Source organism: Dreissena polymorpha, chromosome 1 (assembly GCF_020536995.1).
Source record: "Dreissena polymorpha isolate Duluth1 chromosome 1, UMN_Dpol_1.0, whole genome shotgun sequence".
Taxonomy (NCBI): Eukaryota; Metazoa; Mollusca; class Bivalvia; order Myida; family Dreissenidae; genus Dreissena; species Dreissena polymorpha.
The window spans coordinates 52,733,334-52,754,704 of NC_068355.1; the positions used below are offsets into that span (position 1 = coordinate 52,733,334).

A 21,371-nucleotide genomic window follows, 5' to 3' on the forward strand; every position below is an offset into this window, starting at 1 on the left:
TTAAATATATTAACTCAGTTACATTTCTAATACATCATTAACACAAGAAGAACACTCAAGTGTGTTTGTTTATATTTAGTCCATTAACTGTAATTCAATACATTGAAAAACTGCTGCTATTGATCACAATAAATACTAACTTAACTGTTTACTTTGCATCCTCAGTATGTTAAATCTGAAGTTTAACAGGTTTTTATAAAGAAATATTGTTATGAAGTTCAAGAAGTTGTTTATTTAAATGTCTGTTTTAAGGTTTGTCATTGCGTTATGCGCGCCTGATTCGGGTAGTCAAAATCAGTTGACAGAATTTTCCTCCCCTCTGACTTTGCCTCAATCACACCCCTGACTTATGTAAATATATGTACCAATATCTTGGTCAAACAGGCCATGATGGCTTTAAAGCTTTCACCTGAGTTCATGCACATCAATTGTTGAAGACCTGACCTGGTGGTCTAATTTCTGACCCTACTCGCCCTAGATTTAAATATATTCTAGATAAACATTGTGACCAAGTTTCATCAAGATTTTTTACAAAAATGTGGCCTATATGGAGGAATTAAGTTTTTTATGATTTGACCTGGTGACCAAGTATTTCGATGCTGCTGACCCAGATTCAAACTTGGCCAAGATGTTGTCAATATAACCATTCTTAACAAGTTTCATTAGGATTGAAGCATAACGTTTCCCCCTACATTAGTAAGAAGTTCTTTCAGATTTGAATTAATTAGTTTCAAGACACACATGACAAGATTTGAACTTGGCATTGATATTGACACCATAATCATTCTGATAAAGTTTCATCAAGATTGAGTCATAATTGTTGCCTAAAAGGTGTAATAAGGTTTTTCTATGATTTGACCTGGTGACCTATTTTTTAGATGCACATGAACTAGATCAACACTCAGCATAGGAATTGCAAAAATAAACAGTCTAAGTTTCATTAAGATTTAGTCATAAATATGGCCCATTTGAGTCCTTTTTTAAAGATCAGACCTGTGACCTTGTATGTTGATGAACTTGACTCAAGTAAACTACATTCTGGATATTGTCAATACAAACATTCTGACCATGTTGTTAGAAGATTTGTGATAAAATTTAAACTCTTAGACATTGTTATAAATGTCATCTCTACAGAGGTAGCTAAGGTTATGTACCAGGTGACCTAGTTTTTTGATGCACATGATCATGATTCAAACTCTGCCTAAAAAGTGTCAAGATAAAACATTCTGACCAGTTTTTATCAAGTTAGTCACAAATGTAAATGTGGTTAAAGGTGTTTCCAAGATTTTACCCGGTGACCTAGGTTTTGGTTGCATTTGACCCAGATTTAAAATGGGTCTCTTTTATTATCGAGATATATCAAACATTCTGATAAGTGTCATCACGATTGGATGAAAATGTTGCCTCTAGAGTGATTTGAAGCTATGTTGACCACGCAATCAGCATCCTATAGGACACTGGACAGAGGTGATCACACAGAATTCAAGGAGAGCTTATGACAGCACCTTGTGCACAGGTGAGATAAAAATATGATGACCTGGTATCAGCATCTGATTTAAAAGTTTTATTCTATGCAAATCAATTATATTGACCGTGAGGAAAACTACTGCCAGGTACATGTATTTTAGAACAGATGAAAATGTAGTAGTGTCTATCTGATAATTGAAAATTATAATTCTCCATAAATCATCAGAAAAATGTTGATGATTATCATAAAACCTCACTTTGGCTGTTAACCCATTTTGTGCACATCTGCAATTGTTAATCAGAGTTAAAATAACATGCAATGATCAAGGATGGTAAAAGACAGATTTGGCGCTGACTCTTGCGCCCAACACTCTTTCTCACTTTAATGCTTGAGTCATTTATCGTAACCACCAAATTTAAAATCCACAAGATATTGGCAAGTTAATGCTAAGAACAAACAAGAGGGCCTCAAAGGCCCAAAGTCGCTCACCTGAGATTCAAAGGAACTGACCTGTTCTGTGCAGCCCAAGCTGTCATTAGAACAAAATGTTCTTACCAACTTTCCTGACTAGTGAATTACAACACAACATCCTGGCAGCCATGTTTTTGAACAGACCAGAAGCATTTTCATACACATCCAAGATATCAATTAAACAAATACACTGCAACGCAATATATCGCGGACCGGTATATCGCGCTGTCCAATATATCGCGCTTTGGCTATGGCTCCCAAAAATCCGACGAGCATGATCACTAAATGACATGTTTTAATCTGAGAATTCGCTAACTTAAGCAAACAACCAGTTCTAGATTGTATTAACAACCTATATTTAGCGGCTTACTATGGCACGCAGTGAAGCGTGAAAAAAAGTCGATTAGTGACAGTATTGTTTACACACGGCTGGGGTTGTTTTTAACATATAGGAAATAACCAATTAGCGTCATTGCAAAGGTAATAATGGCAGTTTACTGGTATATAAATCGTTAAATTTCAGTACTGGTCACGAATTTCTTTGTTATGATAAAACGCGCGCAAAAATTGGCATGGGTTATTTATTTGTAAATAAAAATTTCATGGCGGGTACAACATTGAGATAATTTAATTTCCATTAAAAGTTTCGTTGTAAATTTCAACTAATGTACCGCGGTATCTCGCAATAATGTGGCATTGACTCTTAGTAAAATATAATTCAAACACGCTGTATCGTTACTGTTACGCTGTTTCAGTTCCTTCATTAGGACTATTTATAAGGGTAAATTCGAATCTATGCACAATTATATTTTACACGTTTTTTACGGCAAGAATTCTTCTTTTTGGCTGATTTGCGAGCGATTGTACATGAAAATAAAATATAAAAAATTACATTTTGGTTTTTATAATAAATACAGATACTTATATAGTTATGAACATGTTTATTGTAGAATTGGTTTGCAATTATTACTAAACAAATATGTAGCAGCGCCGTATATAAAATGAAAACATTGGGGGAAATTTGACAAATTAACCGCAATACAATTAAGTTAGACATTTCTCGAGTTATATCGCGTGGCGGATATCTTTTCGCAATCTTTTGACCCCACCAACCGCGATATATCGGCGTTGCAGTGTATTCTGACAAAGTTTCATGAAGATTCATGAAGCCATATAAGGAAAAATGCCCCGCCCCCTGGTGACCATGTTTTTCCAGCAACTGGAACCATCTTCGAACTAGTCCAAGATCTCATTGGGACAAATCTTCTGACTAAGTTTCATGATGATTGGACAATAAATATGGCTTCTAGAGTTTTAACAAGGTTTTACTATACATGTAGCTTTATAAGGAAAAATGCCACGCCCCCTTGGCGGCTATGTTTTTCCACCAACCGGAACCATTTTCTACCTCATCCAAGATATCATTGGTACAAATCTTGTGACCAAGTTTCATGATGATCGAACAATCAATGTGGCCTCTAGAGTGTTAATAAGGTTTTACTAAAGCAATATATAGCCATATTAGGAAAAATGCCCCGCCCCCTAGTGGCCATGTTTTTAAAGCAACCGAAACCATTTTCGAACTCATCCAAGATATCATTGGGAAAATCTTCTGACCAAGTTTCATGAAGATCGGAAAATAAATGTGGCCTCTAGAGTGTTAACAAGGTTTTACTATAATAGCCATATAAGGAAAAATGCCCCACCCCAAGGCGGCCATATTTTTCAACCAACGGGCATCATTTTTGAACTTGTCCAATATATTATTGAGATAAATCTTCCTTCCAAGTTTCATGAAGATTGGACAATAAATGTGGCCTCTAGAGTGTAAACAAGGTTTTACTAAAGCCATATATATTATATAAGACATATAAGGAAAAATGCCCCGCCCCCTGGTGGCCATGTTTTCCAAGCAACTGAAACCATTTTCGAAGTCATCCAAGATATAATTGGGATGAATCTTCTGACCAAGTTTCATGAAGATCTAACAATAAATGTGGCTTCTAGAGTGTTAACAAGGCAAATGTTGACGCTGCACGACGCACTACGCACAACAGACGGCGGAAAAAAGGCGATCACAAAAGCTCACCATGAGCACATTGTGCTCAAATGAGCTAAAAAGTAGGGGTCAACATGTAACATTGTGCTGTAATTTTAAACGTGGGCCTGGATTTCACCATGCTTGTCCCTTGGTCAGTAAAAATCCAATGATTCTGGAAAAAATTAACCTAGAGTATTACCTTGGACCTAGAAACTGGGTTCCTGCATAAGACTGCAGGTGCCCAATTCTGATTTTGCTTAGTCATTTTTAATTAAATTCAAGCTAGACAAATTTATGCTCTCTACAAACAGTAAGGTTTTGATTTCTTTACTCTTTGACCTTAAGCAGTTACCCAGCTGGACAAAAAGTTGACTTCTTATTTCAACCTTTGACATTGAGCTGTTATTGAGGCTACACAGTCATGTATATGCATGGGGATCTGTTTCTTGTGACAATTACAATTTACATACTGTGCAATTATTCCAAGTTATTTGAAAGCTTACATGTAACCTAAACCTTGACTGCATTTGAACGCAGGCCTTTTAAAATTGCATGATAAATGATGAAGTACAGCCAAACTACAATAAGGCTCTTTTTACAAATACCTTTACTTGTGACCTTGACCTTTAAATTAGAACATGTGTTCCATACGACATGCCATTTTTGTAACCAGATATTGCAAAATGCACGATAAATGATTCAGCCAGGAAAATATGCATTACTGAATGCATAAGACTTTTTTACTTTAGGATTGACCTTGACCTTTGAATGAGAGTCATGACAAACAGTTTGTAAAGTGTGATCATTTCTGGCAAGTTGTTATTAAAGTTATCTGATAAAAAAGGAAGTTATGGCTAGACAATAAATTGCAATGTGCAGACATACAGTACAGCCAACACGGAACAATCATAATCCTCGGTCACGCCACGGCCAGAACCATAAGTACTAGGTGGCCGCATCGTGTATTAACGCGGCTTATTGCCGAGGCACGCGGCATCGATTCGCGCAACGACGCTGAGTCTGTTTTTACCTTGTGTACTTTCTCAGCATAAATCCGCCGCATGCGTACGCGGCGGATCGAGTGCAAAGATATACACCTACATGTACATTTTTGTAGCGTCCAAACCTAGATTTACGCTACTTTCATAGTTATTATTTTCACGTTTTAATAAGCAGATATGATTTTTATATGATGCTTTATAGACTATTTATATACAGTCAATCTTGTGGATGCGACCACTTGTATTAAGCGACCTTTGTCTTATGCGACCATTTTGAAATCCCACGGAGCTTTTTCGCTATATAATGATATTGTATTAAGCGACTTTTGTCTTACGCGACCAGCGACCGCTGATTTGTGTGTATTTTGATGTCCGAATCTTGTATTAAGCGACCACTAGGAGGTAAAAGTGGTTAATCTATCGATCTTTCAGGGACAAATCCGTGTTAATTGTTTATCTAAGCCGATAAGATGTACTGTTACACCTCTGCTTTGTTTTCACAACCATTATGATTATGCTTTGTCTCGTTGACCGGTTCTGACCGGTATTGTTGTAGACTGCGTATTAATTTATTGAGTTGAATAATAGGGGAACGTATTGCGCACAGTCTACAGCTTAAATAATTTACTATGTGGATCGTTAAGAGACAATGCCGATTTTTCTCGAGTATAGAAAGCAGGTGCAGAACCAATGCACTGTACGCGACAAACATTTCCTGAGAAGTGCGGAAAATAAACTATTAATCGGCAACATCTGTCGAAATCCGTACATTACCAATTTGTAATAATGCTAATTAGTAGATATTTGTAAGCCAATCACATTGTTATTTACTTAATAAATTTTCCAACCAGGTCTGATTGTTTGTTTTCAATTGACGTGTTTTAATTTTGTCAGCTCATTATGTATCATAATCGTGCTAGATTTCCTTAAGCGTACATGCAGAAATAAAAATGTCAAAACAAAAAGTGTTAACGTTGAACGAGAAAATTCGGGTTTTGGAATTGTCAAAGAGTATAAGTGCACGTAAAATCGCAGACGAGATTGGAGTCGGAAAAACCCAAATTCAGAACATTCTTAAGCGTAAAGCCGAGGTGCTTGAAGACGTGGAAAATAATGTGTCAGGTGAAAAAAAACGCGCAATATAGAAACGGAAAGAGAAATACATGTGATAATATATCATAGCTTTTGGCTTCTGACATTTATTTCTAGTTTTAGCTGTACACATGTATATGTAGACTGTTACACATTTTTAGCAAAATTCTTTGTTCTTAGGAAAAATATTTCCTTGTCTATGTTGTTTTTGCAAATAAATATGTACACACAATTGATTTATAATAAATGATAATTTATAATAAGTGAAAAATAAAACACATTATAAGTAAAATATTGTTTATGTATTGTGTTTATATTCATTTTATTACAAAAGTTAAAATCATTGTGGATAAAAGAGATAATCCTTCATATAGATTAAAATTGAGGGTAAGCATTCTTCCAGAATGGCCTTTTGTATTCAAAGACCGTTTTATTAAGAGACCACTTTTGATTACTCCCTTGAGTGGTCTCTTAATACAAGATTGACTGTAATATCATGTCCTAAACAAGAGATGTGTTTGTCAGAAACACAATGCCCCCTAATGCGCTGCTTATTTATTTTTTTACCTTTGACCTTGAAGGATGACCTCGACCTTGACCTTTCACCACTCAAAATGTGCAGCTCCATGAGATACACATGCATGCCAAATATCAAGTTGCTATGGTCAATATTTAAAAAGTTATTGCAAAACTTAACTGTACAGTAAAGTATTGGGACATAATTTTTTTGACCTTTGACCTTGAAGGATGATCTTGACCTTTCACCACTCAAAATGAGCAGCTCCATGAGATACACGTGCATGCCAAGTATCAAGTTGCTATGTTCAATATTTCAAAAGTTATTGCAAAACTTTACTGTACAGTAAAGTTTTGGGACAGAATGACAGACAGAAAGACAGGCCAAAAACAATATACCCCGATCTATCGATCCGGGGGCATAAAAATATTCGACACATAATGCGCTTTAACAAATTGTCATTGAATTAATTACGCACAACTGTTAATGTTTCATTCGATTCCAAAATGAGCATTATTCTCCGAATTTTAATGCTAATGTGACATTAACAATTAAATTATAGCGTCAAATAAACACTGCTTTATCCATTGTCTCAATAACAAGGGCTGTTTGTAAAACATGCATGCCCCCCATATGGGCTGTCCATTGTAGTGGCAGCCATTGTGTGAGTACGATTTTTGTCACTGTGGCCTTGACCTTTGACCTAGTGACCTGAAAATCAATAGGGGTCATCTGCGAGTCACGATCAATGTACCTATGAAGTGTCATGATCCTAGGCAAAAGTGTTCTTGAGTTATCATCCGAAAATCATTTTACTTTTTCGGGTCACAGTGACCTTGACCTTTGACCTTGTGACCTCAAAATCAATAGGGGTCATCTGCGAGTCATGATCAATCTACCTATGAAGTTTCATGATCCTAGGCGTATGCGTTCTTGAGTTTTCATCCGAAAACCATTTTACTATTTCAGGTCAGAGTGACCTTGACCTTTGACCTAGTGACCTCAAAAACAATAGGGGTCATCTGCAAGTCATGATCAATCTACCCATGAAGTTTCATGATCCTAGTAGGCGTATGCGTTCTTGAGTTATCATCCGGAAACCATTTTACTATTTCGGGTCACCGTGACCTTGACCTTTGACCTTTGACCTAGTGACCTCAAAATTGATAGGGGTCATCTGCGAGTCATGATCAATCTACCCATGAAGTTTCATGATCCTAGGCGTATGCGTTCTTGAGTTATCATCCGGAAACCATTTTACTATTTCGGGTCACCATGACCTTGACCTTTGACCTAGTGACCTCAAAATCAATAGGGGTCATCTGCGAGTCATGATCAATCTACCCATGAAGTTTCATGATCCTAAGCGTATGCGTTCTTGAGTTATCATCCGGAAACCATTTTACTATTTCGGGTCACCGTGACCTTGACCTTTGACCTAGTGACCTCAAAATCAATAGGGGTCATCTGCTAGTCATGATCAATGTACCTATGAAGTTTCATGATCCTAGCCCCAAGCGTTCTTGAGTTATCATACGACAACCACCTGGTGGACGGACCGACCGACCGACCTACCGACCGACCGAAATGAGCAAAGCAATATACCCCCTCTTCTTCGAAGGGGGGCATAAAAAGCGCGCGAAAATTATGCAGACATGTAGAACGTCACATGGAAAGTGTGTGTGTATTTTGTGTTGTATAAAAACATGAACATCATGTCAGGCAATTTACGCGTGTTCAGTGGGAAAAAAACCTGCCCTGATTGGAAGTTATTTAATCAGATCTTTAAATAGAAACAAGCCAAAATTTATTTGATACTTAAGAAAAATGGCAAATGTTTGTATTTCTTGAAGTTCTGGAGCACTTTTATCGTAAATCTTTACCAGAATTTACTTTAAAACTGAATATACGGGATTATCGGGTAATGAGTAGCGATGGGAAAAATATTAAGTATGCAGTAATAGATACATTAAGTTAATTATGATTTTAAGTATTATTATAATTGTTCTTTTAAAATTTATTGACTTATAATTTTTAAAAGATTTTTATTTTATGATGCGCATCACTCGGCGCATCATATCGCAGCTTGCCTCGGCAGACAGATGCGAAGCATCGAGGCCAAATGTGACGTGCCGCCGCATACTGATGTGGCTCCAACGGCCGACTCGGCAGCGACTTGTTGCGCCTTGACTCCGCGGATAATGAAATATGTTTGTTCTGCATTGGCTGTAATGTACACTCTCTGCTTACCCACAGAGTAGTGCACTTTGCTTAATCGGTGTGTATTTTTCAACAGTTTGCTAATGGGGCAAAGGCCTTTTGTTTTGACTAAAATTGGTCAATTGGTGTACTTTATTTTTGGCTCACAAATACTTTGAGGATAAGTGTTTTTAGTATTTTATTTACTACGATTCAACCCATAGAACTGCATAGGTAAATTGACAAAATGATTTTTTTTACAACAAAATATAGGTTTTTGTGCGGAAATCTTTCAATTGAAATTAAAGGCAATCATTTGGGCACATATTCACTTTTTGATATTGGAAATCGGGCCAAGACGGAACCCATTCGACCACAAAAGAACACTGTTCATGTTACCCTTTATGTAAAAGCATGAAGTTTATAATCTTGCAAAACTGTCTGAACATAAATTGCTAATCTCATTCCACTTCCTTATTTGCAGAATATATTCTGCAACTATTCTCTGCATACCTTCTGGAAATGTATTACTTTGCACCAATCTTTTATATTGATTATTTTTACTACAACAAGAATGCACAACACTCAATTATATAACAAACTGACATACTGAGTAATACTTATAAAAGTAAACTTAACTCAAGGGAGATTAATCATGAAGTGTAACATGACAATCTTGTCACAATTTACTAGCCTTCACTGTTCATGGCAACATAGATTCTGCACATCAACCCTACTTGAAGTTGCAAACAGCTATATTGACATTATATTAGTTATATAATATTAACCCTTTGCATGCTGGGAAATTTGTCGTCAGCTAAAATGTTGTCTGCTGAATTTCTAAACTTAGCATTTTCTTTGATTTTTTTTCAAAGAATACTATTAGAATAGCAAACAGTTAGGATCCTGATGAGACGCCACGTTCTGTGGCATCTTATCTGGATCCAAACTATTTGCAAAGGCCTTCAAAATTCAGTTCCACCACTGAAGGAGTTAGATCAGCCTGTAACCAACCTACCCAAATGCAATCCCTCGCTTGATAAGCCTTCACTAACCCAGCTACACAATATCAGCATCTAAATATAAAGTGAGTGCAAACTCTTAATCTGTAAGTCCAGCAGGGAGACTCAAATACCAAAAATCTGGTAAATATCTTGAGGCACTAAAGAAAACATCTCCAGAAAGGGAAAGCTGGAAAGCCAGACTGCCAGACAGACAGACAGCCAAACAGACAGACTGAAAGACAGACTGAAAGACAGACTGAAAGACAGACTGAAAGACAGACAGACAGACAGACAGACAGACAGACAGACAGACAGACAGACAGACAGACAGACAGACAGACAGACAGACTGACTGACTGACTGACTGACTGACTGACTGACTGACTGACTGACTGACTGACTGACTGACTGACTGACTGACTGACTGACTGACTGACTGACTGACTGACTGACTGACTGACTGACTGACTGACTGACTGACAGATTGCCAAATATCATCCTTCCAAGGGCATTATAACTTATAAGTCAACATTAAGTAATATAAGTTCATCAGCCGGTTCTTTATTTGTACTTTATTTCTATATCATATATAATGGTAGAAATTTCCAAAAATATGCCGGCAAATGAATATCGAACCTTTTTTAATTCATGAGTTTTTTTAGACAATCATATAACAACTTCAACAAAATATGGTAACAATATTTCTAAATGTGGCAGATTTAGGCACTGAACTGCACCAGTATAGTTGAATCCTGTGACATCAAAACCAAGCAATTTGCAGCTACATAAATTGTTTTCCATTATGATATAGAACTTCCTATTGCAGCACTTTTATGTTCTTGTACTTCTCCAACAAACATTTAAGTGAGAATTGTTACCATTGTACAACTCATCCAAAACCATAGTACAGCTCACCCAAAACCAACAAAATGTGCAATTTTTATTATCTTGACAAATAATATCATGTTAATATTATAGTTTTCTTGTCAAAGACAGACTTCACGCCGGGTATGCGAATACTTCGTTTACGGATGGCACTTCACTAACAGAGAACAACTAACGCCACGCGCTAGAGGTAAGTTCCTCTGTTTTATTTAAAGTTATATCCTAAAGATTAGTTTTTAAGACAAGACACATGGTCGAGTTGATAAATGGTGTATCCTTTTGTATTGGGAATACACAATTTCACGGAAGAATGGAACAGTTTTGCCCAAAAAATAGAAAATTTGATCGGAAAACAGCATAAACTGGATGAACAGTAAACATTTTAACAAAATAAAACTACTTAGAATTATTGCAAGAAATTTTTTGCTATTCCACCATGTAGAGTAATCACTGTGCTTCAAATACTGAAATTTTGATAGCATTCAATGAAATATAAACAAAGATAGTACATTTTGTAATAGGTGGCATACATAAAGTTGCAGCCACTTTGTTTACCGATAAAGGGCACTTCAGATTACGGAGACTTTCAACAAAGCGGGCACTCTAATAACTGAGTTTTATCTTCTACCTCAAATGCATTTATTTATATTATGGCTATTCATACGAAACATTTTTTAAATATATTTTTCAAAAATCACATGACTATTAATTTATACTATGTTTATTATAATTGCAATTTTCAAATAAGATAATATTTATTATTAAATATATGTGTACGGATAATGCGAATCCACACAATCGTGTTTAATTTTACTTATAGCAGGGCTCTAGATAACGGTAGTGAAGGGGTTTTTATGACGCAAATACACATTTGTTCTTCATAAAATCCCATGTCGGTTGTGCTTATTTGAATCGCATCATCAAGACGATACTTATGCGTAGCAACAAAATTAAAAAGAGAATGGTAAAACTCCCTGTATTTTGAGCCCTGCTTATAGGGAGCACTTCCCTTTAAGCAACGCTAACGTTTGCTCGAAGTGCGATTCACCTGACCCTAAATCACTGTTTTGGTTGAGTTTTAAGAATCACGGTTAAAATTAAATCGTAAAATCAACTGATTCTGGAAAAAAAGGAATGCGTACATAAAATGTTTAAATGTCATATTATGGAGTCAGTACTTAGTATACCCACACAAACGAAGTTTAGGGTGCTATATTGGATAGAACTTCATATGCAGCATGTGTTGTGTTTATATTAAAAAAAAGACGGATATGCATAATTTTTACACCACTATCGTGTGATTAAATCAACCCCGCCCTTTCTTTTATTGCTATTTTAGTTTATTGGCATTGAGCCAAAAAGTTCCAATAGAATTTCGAACCTGCATCGCTGCTGATATTAATCTCTGAGAGGCAGTTTAAGCAGAGTGATTATTCATGACATGCTATCTAATATAAAAGAAAATAGCCTTGGTACCTTCATTTGGACATAAAGATAAATGCTTTAGATCAACCGCTTAGAACGTAATTTAAAATATATGGTCATATAGATTTTACTCATTAGACATATCCAATTTGTTTAACATTTATCTTTCACATTTATACCAAATCATAATCATATTTCAAAGGGATAAGAACATGCTTCGGTTATTCGTTTTTTATTTGCGTACTAAGTACATACATTTTTATTTATTGCCTACTTACTTTAACAGTATTCCACAGCGAATTCTGCATTTTTGATTCAAAAAATACGAGTGTGTTATATCTGGAAAAAAGTGTCTAGATGTCAGGAAACGAAGTGCCATTGTTTTTTAGATGATCGGTAAACGAAGTGCAGATGAAAAATGTGCATGCGACTCTTAAAACATTTGAATTTTCTCAAATACATTAGTAAACTAAAATGTAACATGTTGTAACATTACTGGATATATTGATCTTTTATTTCGAATAGTAAGCACGTTCTTGATTTATTTCCAAGTATGTTTATTTTGTTTAAATATGTACTGATCATTCAATTCATGCTGATTATCGATGAAATTTTATCGTTTTTTTTTAAATAATTCACCGTTTTTCCGCGAATTTCTTTCTTCGCAATACGAAGTGCTATACCATTAATCACCCAAACAATGTTCTGTGTCTAAAAACCAAATAAACAGAACATAAATACAAAAAAGCTGAAGAACTCACCTCTCGCGCGTGGCGTTTGTTGTTCTCTGTAAGTGAAGTGCCATCCGTAAACGAAGTATTCGCATACCCGGCGTGGACTTGGTGTTCACTTTCTTAAGTTTATTTATATAAACAACAAGCAATTAAGACCTATTTCTTTGTTGATAAATTCACATACCTTTGTGAAATTTTTACAATACATATAATAGAAGGTAATAGTTTGTTTCTTTTTATTTACCTTATGAAAGCATTACTAAGCCTACTTATTAAATACAGAGGTGCAATATCCTCACTGTGAAGATTCTAATTCCTCCCTTTGAGATGCAGTACAGTTGTATATGACTTTGTAGTATTTTTTAAAACTTAATCTTTTACATCACAAAAAGTTTTTTATGTGAATCCTGAAACAAATTATAAGAGATTGCAAATGAAATTTTTCTCCCTTGAGGTGTTTGCTAAATCTCACCCTTGTAGAAGCAAAATCTCATCCCTGTAAGAGCAAAATCTTGCCCCCTGTTGACAGATGAAATTACATTTACCAGTATGTTTGTATTGTTCATGGCTGTTCGATTACTATAAAATGTTCAAGTTCATTACCTTTAAATGCTAGTGTATACATTCAGGCCAGCATTTTTATATTATTTGTTTTACGGGAGCGCCCTACCCTTTTTTTCGACAAATACAAATAAAAACAAGGGCTGTTTGTAAAACATGCATGCCCTCCATATGGGCTGTCAGTTGTAGTGGCAGCCATTGAGTGAATACGTTTTTTGGCACTGTGACCTTGACCTTTGACCTAGTGACCTGAAAATCAACAGGGGCCATCTGCGAGTCATGATCAATGTACCTATAAAGTTTTATGATCCTAGGCGTAAGTGTTCTTGAGTTATCATGCGGAAACCATTTTTTCTATGTTGAATCACCGTGACCTTGACCTTTGACCTAGTGACCTGAAAATCATTAGGGGTCATCTGCGAAACACGATCAATGTACCTATGAAGTGTCATGATCCTAGGCAAAAGCGTTCTTGAGTTATCATCTGAAAATCATTTTACTATTTCGGGTCACCGTGACCTTTGACCTTGTGACCTCAAAATCAATAGGGGTCATCTGCGAGTCATGATCAATCTACCTGTGAAGTTTCATGATCCTAGGCATATGCGTTCTTGAGTTATCATCCGGAAACCATTTTACTATTTCGGGTCACAGTGACCTTGACCTTTGACCTAGTGACCTCAAAATCAATAGGGGTCATCTGCGAGTCATGATCAATCTACCCATGAAGTTTCATGATCCTAGGCGTATGCATTCTTGAGTTATCATCCGGAAACCATTTTACTATTTCGGGTCACCATGACCTTGACCTTTGACCTAGTGACCTCAAAATCAATAGGGGTCATCTGCGATTCATGATCAATCTACCCATGAAGTTTCATGATCCTAGGCGTATGCGTTCTTGAGTTATCATTCAAAAACCATTTTACTATTTCGGGTCACCTTGACCTTTGACCTAGTGACCTCAAAATCAATAGGGGTCATCTGATAGTCATGATCAATGTACCTATGAAGTTTCATGATCCTAGGCCAAAGCGTTCTTGAGTTATCGTCTGACAACCACCTGGTGGACGGACCGACAGACTAACCGACCGACTGACCGACAGACCGACATGAGCAAAGCAATAATACCCCCTCTTCTTCGAAGGGGGGCATAAAAATGCTGGCCTCAACTGCAGTTCATTCAACGCTTTGACTTTAACTTGAGCAATGTGTAAGCATTAACATGTCTAAACAGGGAATTGTTAAACACACAAACATGTAAACATGTCCCGAAGATTGCCCATTGGCAATTGGTTAAATATGAAACTTAAATGTTATCTATCTGGTTTCATTTTGTTCCACACAATATCAAACTTAATTTAACACAAGCAACTCAATGTACTACTAGCAGGTCTATTTTTAGCCCTGTTTGCTAATGCCCTTGACTTCCCTTGTGTTTAACAGATGATCAACAGCTGATTGAGCTAGGTTAAAAAATAGACGGTTCTGTCCTAGATAAAGACAAGCACTCTGCACTTAGCAATGTCAATAATATGTGGGCTACAATTGCATGGGCAAACAAGCCCTTCTACCTAAGCAGGAGGCTTTTTACAGAGGGTCATTAAGATTTCTTGTTGCTTTTCAAGACAGCAATCATGATATATGTCTTTAAACACGTGGATTGTTAAGTTTGTAATAGCTGGAGCCACGACTTCTCCTGATGGCTAGCCAGAATGAGAAACAGATTATGGTCTGCTAGATTCCATTAAATTCCTGGCAGGATCAACAATATTGCAAGGCTTTCAACCACTGAACAATGTGAATAAACTTGTAAAACCTGAATACCAGACATGCAAGGTTATGTGAACTTTAAGTACACACATACAGTTTGTTGCTTCCAAGGTACTCCCAAATGTGTCTAAAGCTATACATTATATATTGAAGACATATCATTTAATTTAAGCGATTGTATTTTTATCTCTCAAGATTAATATTCAACATCAATTCTGCTTGAAGGTTTTTTTTAAGCACAATGTGTTTGCAAAACCAGTAGAAAAGTTGTTGAGCAGGCTTTTATGTGTAAGTTTTTGGCACATAGCGGTTCTTCTTTAATAAGATTCAGCAATTTTGAGGTTGCACATTGTACACTTTAATTTAAATTTACCATAGTAAAACATTGTATCAACACCTAAAAGCATGACATTTGCAATTTTTGTCTGCAGATACAAATTAAATTTCTTTTAAGTCCTACAATTTTCCCCAAATAATAAATTTTTTTGGTTGTCCTTGACATTATTATGTTTAAATAATATTCTTCAAAACCTAAAGCTAAAGGTTTAATTACCATTCTCTCAAAATAGACCTATTACATGTAAGTTAAGCAAGTGTATGTGTTGTTTTGTTAATGTAGGAATTACTTGTAAAAAGATAATCTCAAATAACTGCCTTCAGTTCTCCAGTTTATTTTGTATTTAAACACACGTGTAAAATTTATTACCGAAAAACCACAAAGGACAAGTAAACTGAAGCCCTGGATTGCATCAAAAATATTGAACCAGTCCCAATTTCTTGGATTTGATTTCCAAGCTCAGTCAATCACGGAAGGCAGAGGCTGGCAGAGACGGAAACTCATCTCAAAATAACAACAATATTTCCTACACTCTGCAAGATTATATGGATGAAAAGCATGCAATTGTAACAGTATGGTATTGCCCAATCAATATCAGCGTATGAAATAAACCCAAGAATGTAGATGAAACAATCAGAGACTATATGGTTAAGGGAATGAGCAATAAAATTGAATATCCAATTTGTATCATCTTTGCTTATGTTCACTGATAATATGATTTTTTCATATATTTTTTATTTCAGCAACTTTATTGTTATACGTTTCTGAACTTTCCCAAAGAAATAAGGTAATGAACTCTGTTTAAGCTTTCAAAACATGATGAAGTTCCCTTTATTGGCAACCAAAAATACTTCACTCAACCATAATTATTCAACCATTTTTATAGAGCCCACTAAGTATTATAGTCAAATCCTTATTACGCAGAGATGAATACTACCATGGTCAGTCACAACGTTAATAAGTTCCAAAACAAACTTTCAAAGTTCTATCACAACCATCTTGCACAATATACTTAGTAATTATATGTGTCCGCTTGGCATTAGAAAAGTGAGTGAATTAGGTCAGGGGATCCTTAGTCAAGTCACCTCTCTAATTAGCATGGTGTTTGTAAACAAAAAGTTCTAAAGAAATATATAAACTAGCTTGTGTGTTTGCATAAGTGCCTCTGTACTTAACAGTAGAAATTTTTGTTCAAATAATGTTATGCAACATTATTTGAGAAGGATATGTATAAAACTATAATGTACACACTTAAACAAGAATTTAAACAAGGCGCACAATGGAGCTTAAAGCTTTCTGAATATTTCTATTTATCATGCATACCCCTGTTTTGCTATACATAGCTATCAAACTAGCACAAGGCCAGTTAACATGCTGCTATCTACATAGAGTAGCCAAGGTCTATAAATAGGCCACATGTCAGCGATGATATATGTTACGTATTATTTACATAACAGCCTATTAGTTCACATACATGTAGCTTGAGAACATTAAAGTAATTACTGACTCATGGCCAACAATAAGCCTCATAATCAAGTGTCCAAATACTGGTTGATTTAAACCTTTCAGTGCTGGAACGAAATTTTGGAGGCCTTTGCAAACAGTTTGGATCCAGATGAGACGCCACAGAACGTGGCGTCTCATCAGGATCCAAACTGTTTGCTATTCTGATAGTATTCTTAGAAAAAAATCTATAGAAAATGCTAATTTTAGAAATTTTGCAGACGACATTTTAGCAGACGACAAATTTCCCAGCATGCAAAGGGTTAAGTGTGCACACATGGAATATGGTAATTTACAACTTCCATATCATTTCAGAAAATGTTCATTTATAATCAAATTGTAGGGTCTAGGCAACACCAGGCTGATCTACTTTTAAACCAATTCAGTTACCTTGACCTCCCACACAGATTTGCACGTTTTGATCAACAAACAGCAGCCAAAAATAATCAACCATTATCTGTGGAAGCCTATTTATCAATAAATGTAGCACATTTGGTTGTTTCAGGTAATAACATGATATGCCTATGCAATTGAAGATTGGAAAAGTATCCAAAGTCATACATTTATTAAATGTTAAATACTGCATTTAAAGGGACCTTTTCACAGATTTTGACATATTTTAAAGTTTGTTATTACCATAAGTTGTTACGTATACAAGGCTATCCTTGTTGCTAAATTGAGAAAAATTCATTTCATAATCTAAAATTTTAGTAATAGCATTTTTTTTTTAATCCAGAAAACTACACCCTATAATCCTACAGAATGAAGGAGCTGCTGTCGAAACAACAAAAAGTCAGCAGATCATGAACTGGGTAGCAACAGAAGAAAAAAACTTGTTGAAAATCTAGGAGCCTGATGAGACAAAAATGGTAGTTCTCTAAAATGACAGGGGGTTTTCAGCACTGTCTGCGCCTCAGGAAAACGGAGGCCTTTCCAAAGCAAACGGGCGCGATCCCAAACCCAAATTAAAAAAAAAATCCCAATTTCCAAAAAAAAATAATTTTTCTTTTAGAAAGAAGTGTCTTATGACTTATGATTATTAGATTATTAATGTCCAGCTGCACATTCACACAAACCAAACTTACTCATCTGATTCTTACCTGCATTGAAGGTCTAGATCTGAATGACAAAACATTGGAGGAGCTGTGTGATGCTTTAAAAAAACAAAAAGCAGAGAAAAATTATGCTGTAACTTGTGTGACTAACCAGTGTTTGTTTTGGTAAAAAATATCTGCTATATGTTTTTGACTGTACAGTTCTTTCTCAGAGTGTGACTGTAACTGAAAAACAAAATTGCAGTACTCGAATAAACGTTTATCATGCCCAATATTGCATGTGTTTATATAAAGAAGACAAAATAACAAATAAAAACAAATTTATTTGTTAAACCACTGACTTATTTAAGCATGATAAATTCACAATGTTTTCCCATAATGAGCCGTTTCATCGAAGCACAAATTCCCAAAATGGACAATTTTGTCAATAAAAAATTCCCAATTTGGTCAGACTCCTTTTCCCAAAATAGGCAGAAAAACCCCTGAATGACATTGTTAGAGACTTAAGGCATGGAATCACACCCTCAATTATGATTCTCTCTTGCTGGTGCAGCTGTTAAGTTCCAATTTGTGAATATTTGAAAATCTAGGAGCCTAACCATAAGTGATTTACGGTCATTAGATATTCAGCCTCTTATAATTTGCATCCCCAGGGCTTTTTTCCCTGTTTTTGTGAAGCGGGCTTGGCCCCCCCACATTGTGAAAAAAAGAGACGCAAATTGTTTAAAATTGTAAAAAATGAGTCGCGAACTGTTCAAAATTGTGAAAAAAGAGTTGCAAACTTTCTAAAATTGTGAAAATTGAGTCGCGAACTTCTTGAAATTGTGAACATTTGAATCGCGAATTTCCCAAATTTGTGAATAACGACCATTCTCACAAAAGGAAAAGAAGCCTGGATCCCTGTTGTAAAACATAGATCATAAGCTAAGACATCTCTGACACTTACCCATTAATGGCTGATGCAGCCGAGGAACTGGACACAACTGCCAAGGTTGGCTGCGTTGGGAGCTTACTGCTCTCGATCTGCTGGGACAGAATAGAGGGCATAATGGGAGACAACTTCTTTGGGAGGTCTAGACCTGCTGATGTTGTTGGTGCTGCTGCTGTTGATGATGATGACGGTGCTTTCCCATCCATGGCTTCAGTGCTCAAGGGTTTATTCAACTGATACAAAACCATTGACTCACATGTTGGAAGGCCGTTGACCTGAAACCAACAAGGTTTTGATAGCATGTATTGAATGTTAAATGCCTTACAGCTTATACATGTAATGCCTTCTGTGTATGACATTGAAAAGGTTCAATGACTGTTGTTTTTATTCTTCTTTGAGACCAGCCGAATTTCTGCCCTTTCCTCTATACAATTTTTTCCCATTTAACAGAGATTTTCCCCAAAACAATGATATCTTAAAAAAAAATATTATTATTATTTTTTTTTTTTTAAACCTTTAATTATATAAGTAAACCTGATCAAGTGTAGAAAATAGAAAAAAAATTGCATAATTAAATTATCTGTTGCCTTGAATTTGTTTTAAAAGAAGTAAAATATGTTAAATTCGATTATTTAAGACTTTCCTTATTTTCCCCAAAATCTGGTGTTCCGCGCGATTTTTTTTTCCCTTCAAAAAAGGCCAGACCATTTCCCCAAAATCAGATTAAAATAAACTGAATAATTAACATCTCAAACATGCAAAGTTAAAAGGTTACAAACTGTAATGCATTATAAATCCTACTTTATTCATAACACAATGTACATTGCTCAGCCTTAAATGAACACAACAACATTTTAAATAACATGAATGCATTAATTTTAAGTACTACATTGAGCTCCAGAATGTACTTGCACTAACATACATGTAATATTGAATATCAAATTAAAGGGGCCTTTTCACAGATTTTGGCATTTTTTTAACTTATTCATTTAATGCTTTATACTGATAAATGTAAACATTGGATCGTAAAAACTCCAGTAAAAAATCAAGAATAAAATTAAAAAAAGGAAAAGAACATTGCCCGGAGCAGGTTTCGAACCAGTGACCCCTGGAGTCCTGCCAGAGTCCTGAAGTAAAAACGCCCTAGCCTACTGAGCTATTCCGCCGAGTACACATACGTAACGTATTTTATACATTATATAAGCAATCTTCGTAGTTGCACAAAATTTAACGACAAAAACAGAACTCTCCAAATTATTCAATCGTTACGCGTTGCAACGCTTTATAATTTTTAGGTTTTAAAATCGTCAAAAGATGCATATAATGGCTATATTAGAGCATGGTAATTGTTCAGTATTACTGTTTCCTCACAAATATCATAACTTGAACAAAATTTGCGAATCTGAAACAACTTTTTTCAATTTTGTAAATTTACCAAAGCGTGAAAAGATCCCTTTAAAAATTAAACAAGAAACTATATGATTACAAAAATTGTAATGTTCCTAGAAATAATGTTGCATCATATACACATGTACATGTAGATACATCGTTTGATAAATGTAGCGACTTCACATTGCTAATAATACACATTGAATCATTTTTTTCCTGACTATAAAGAAAGGGAAGGAAAATAATAAGACCACATATTGTCACTTACATTTGTACATGACCTGTGCGTATACAGCCTTTAACCAATGAGTCATTTTCAAAGAATTGCACATTAAGCTTTTAGTGGGTATTTCCCTCAGAATGTATTATATTTATTAACCTGTAAAATGTGTTGTACCAAATTAGAACCACATTTCTCAACACTGCAATAAGAACTGAAGTTAATATTTTGTTATTTGTGGTTGTTATAAATGTGCATGATGAAATGAATATATAAAGGGCAGAAATTTAAAATATTGCACTATAATTTTTAAAACACAATTAATATTAACAAGAGGGCCAAGATGGCCTTAGTTCGCTCACCTGAGAATAGTCGGTTCATTCAATCTTTACCAAACGTCAAACTTGACCTAGATATTGTCCAGACAAACATCCTGGTCAAGCTTCATCATTATTGAACCAAAACTCTGGCATATGGAGTGTTTTTGTTTTTGTAAGATTTGACCTGGTGACCTATATTTTGAGTTGACCCCCCCCCCCTTACTAAACATCAAACTTTGCTTACAAAAATAAATATTATGACCAAGATTCATAAAATCTGAAAAAATTGCATCCTCTCGAGTGTTTACAAGGATTTTGTATAACATAATGAAAATTTGGACTATCTAAGGGCAATAATTATGGCATTAATTATGCGATATATATAAAACCAATCTTTGTACCAAGTTTCATGATGATTGGGCAAAAAAGTGATTTCTAGAGTGTT

At 35.4% G+C, this 21,371-nt stretch overlaps 1 protein-coding gene across 2 annotated transcripts in view; it reads right to left on the reverse strand.

Moving 5' to 3' along the window:
* The window catches only part of LOC127880874 (nuclear hormone receptor E75-like), a 107,412-nt gene that overhangs the window by 82,634 nt on the left and 3,407 nt on the right, over window positions 1-21,371 (reverse strand). Inside the window, exon 2 of one of the 2 annotated variants that reach the window (XM_052428350.1) lies at window positions 19,013-19,272. In XM_052428350.1, the coding sequence (XP_052284310.1) occupies window positions 19,013-19,272 (260 nt within the window). Of the gene's footprint in view, window positions 1-18,111; window positions 18,153-19,012; window positions 19,273-21,371 lie in introns of those variants that run through there. The other variant, XM_052428370.1, reaches the window with a different exon arrangement.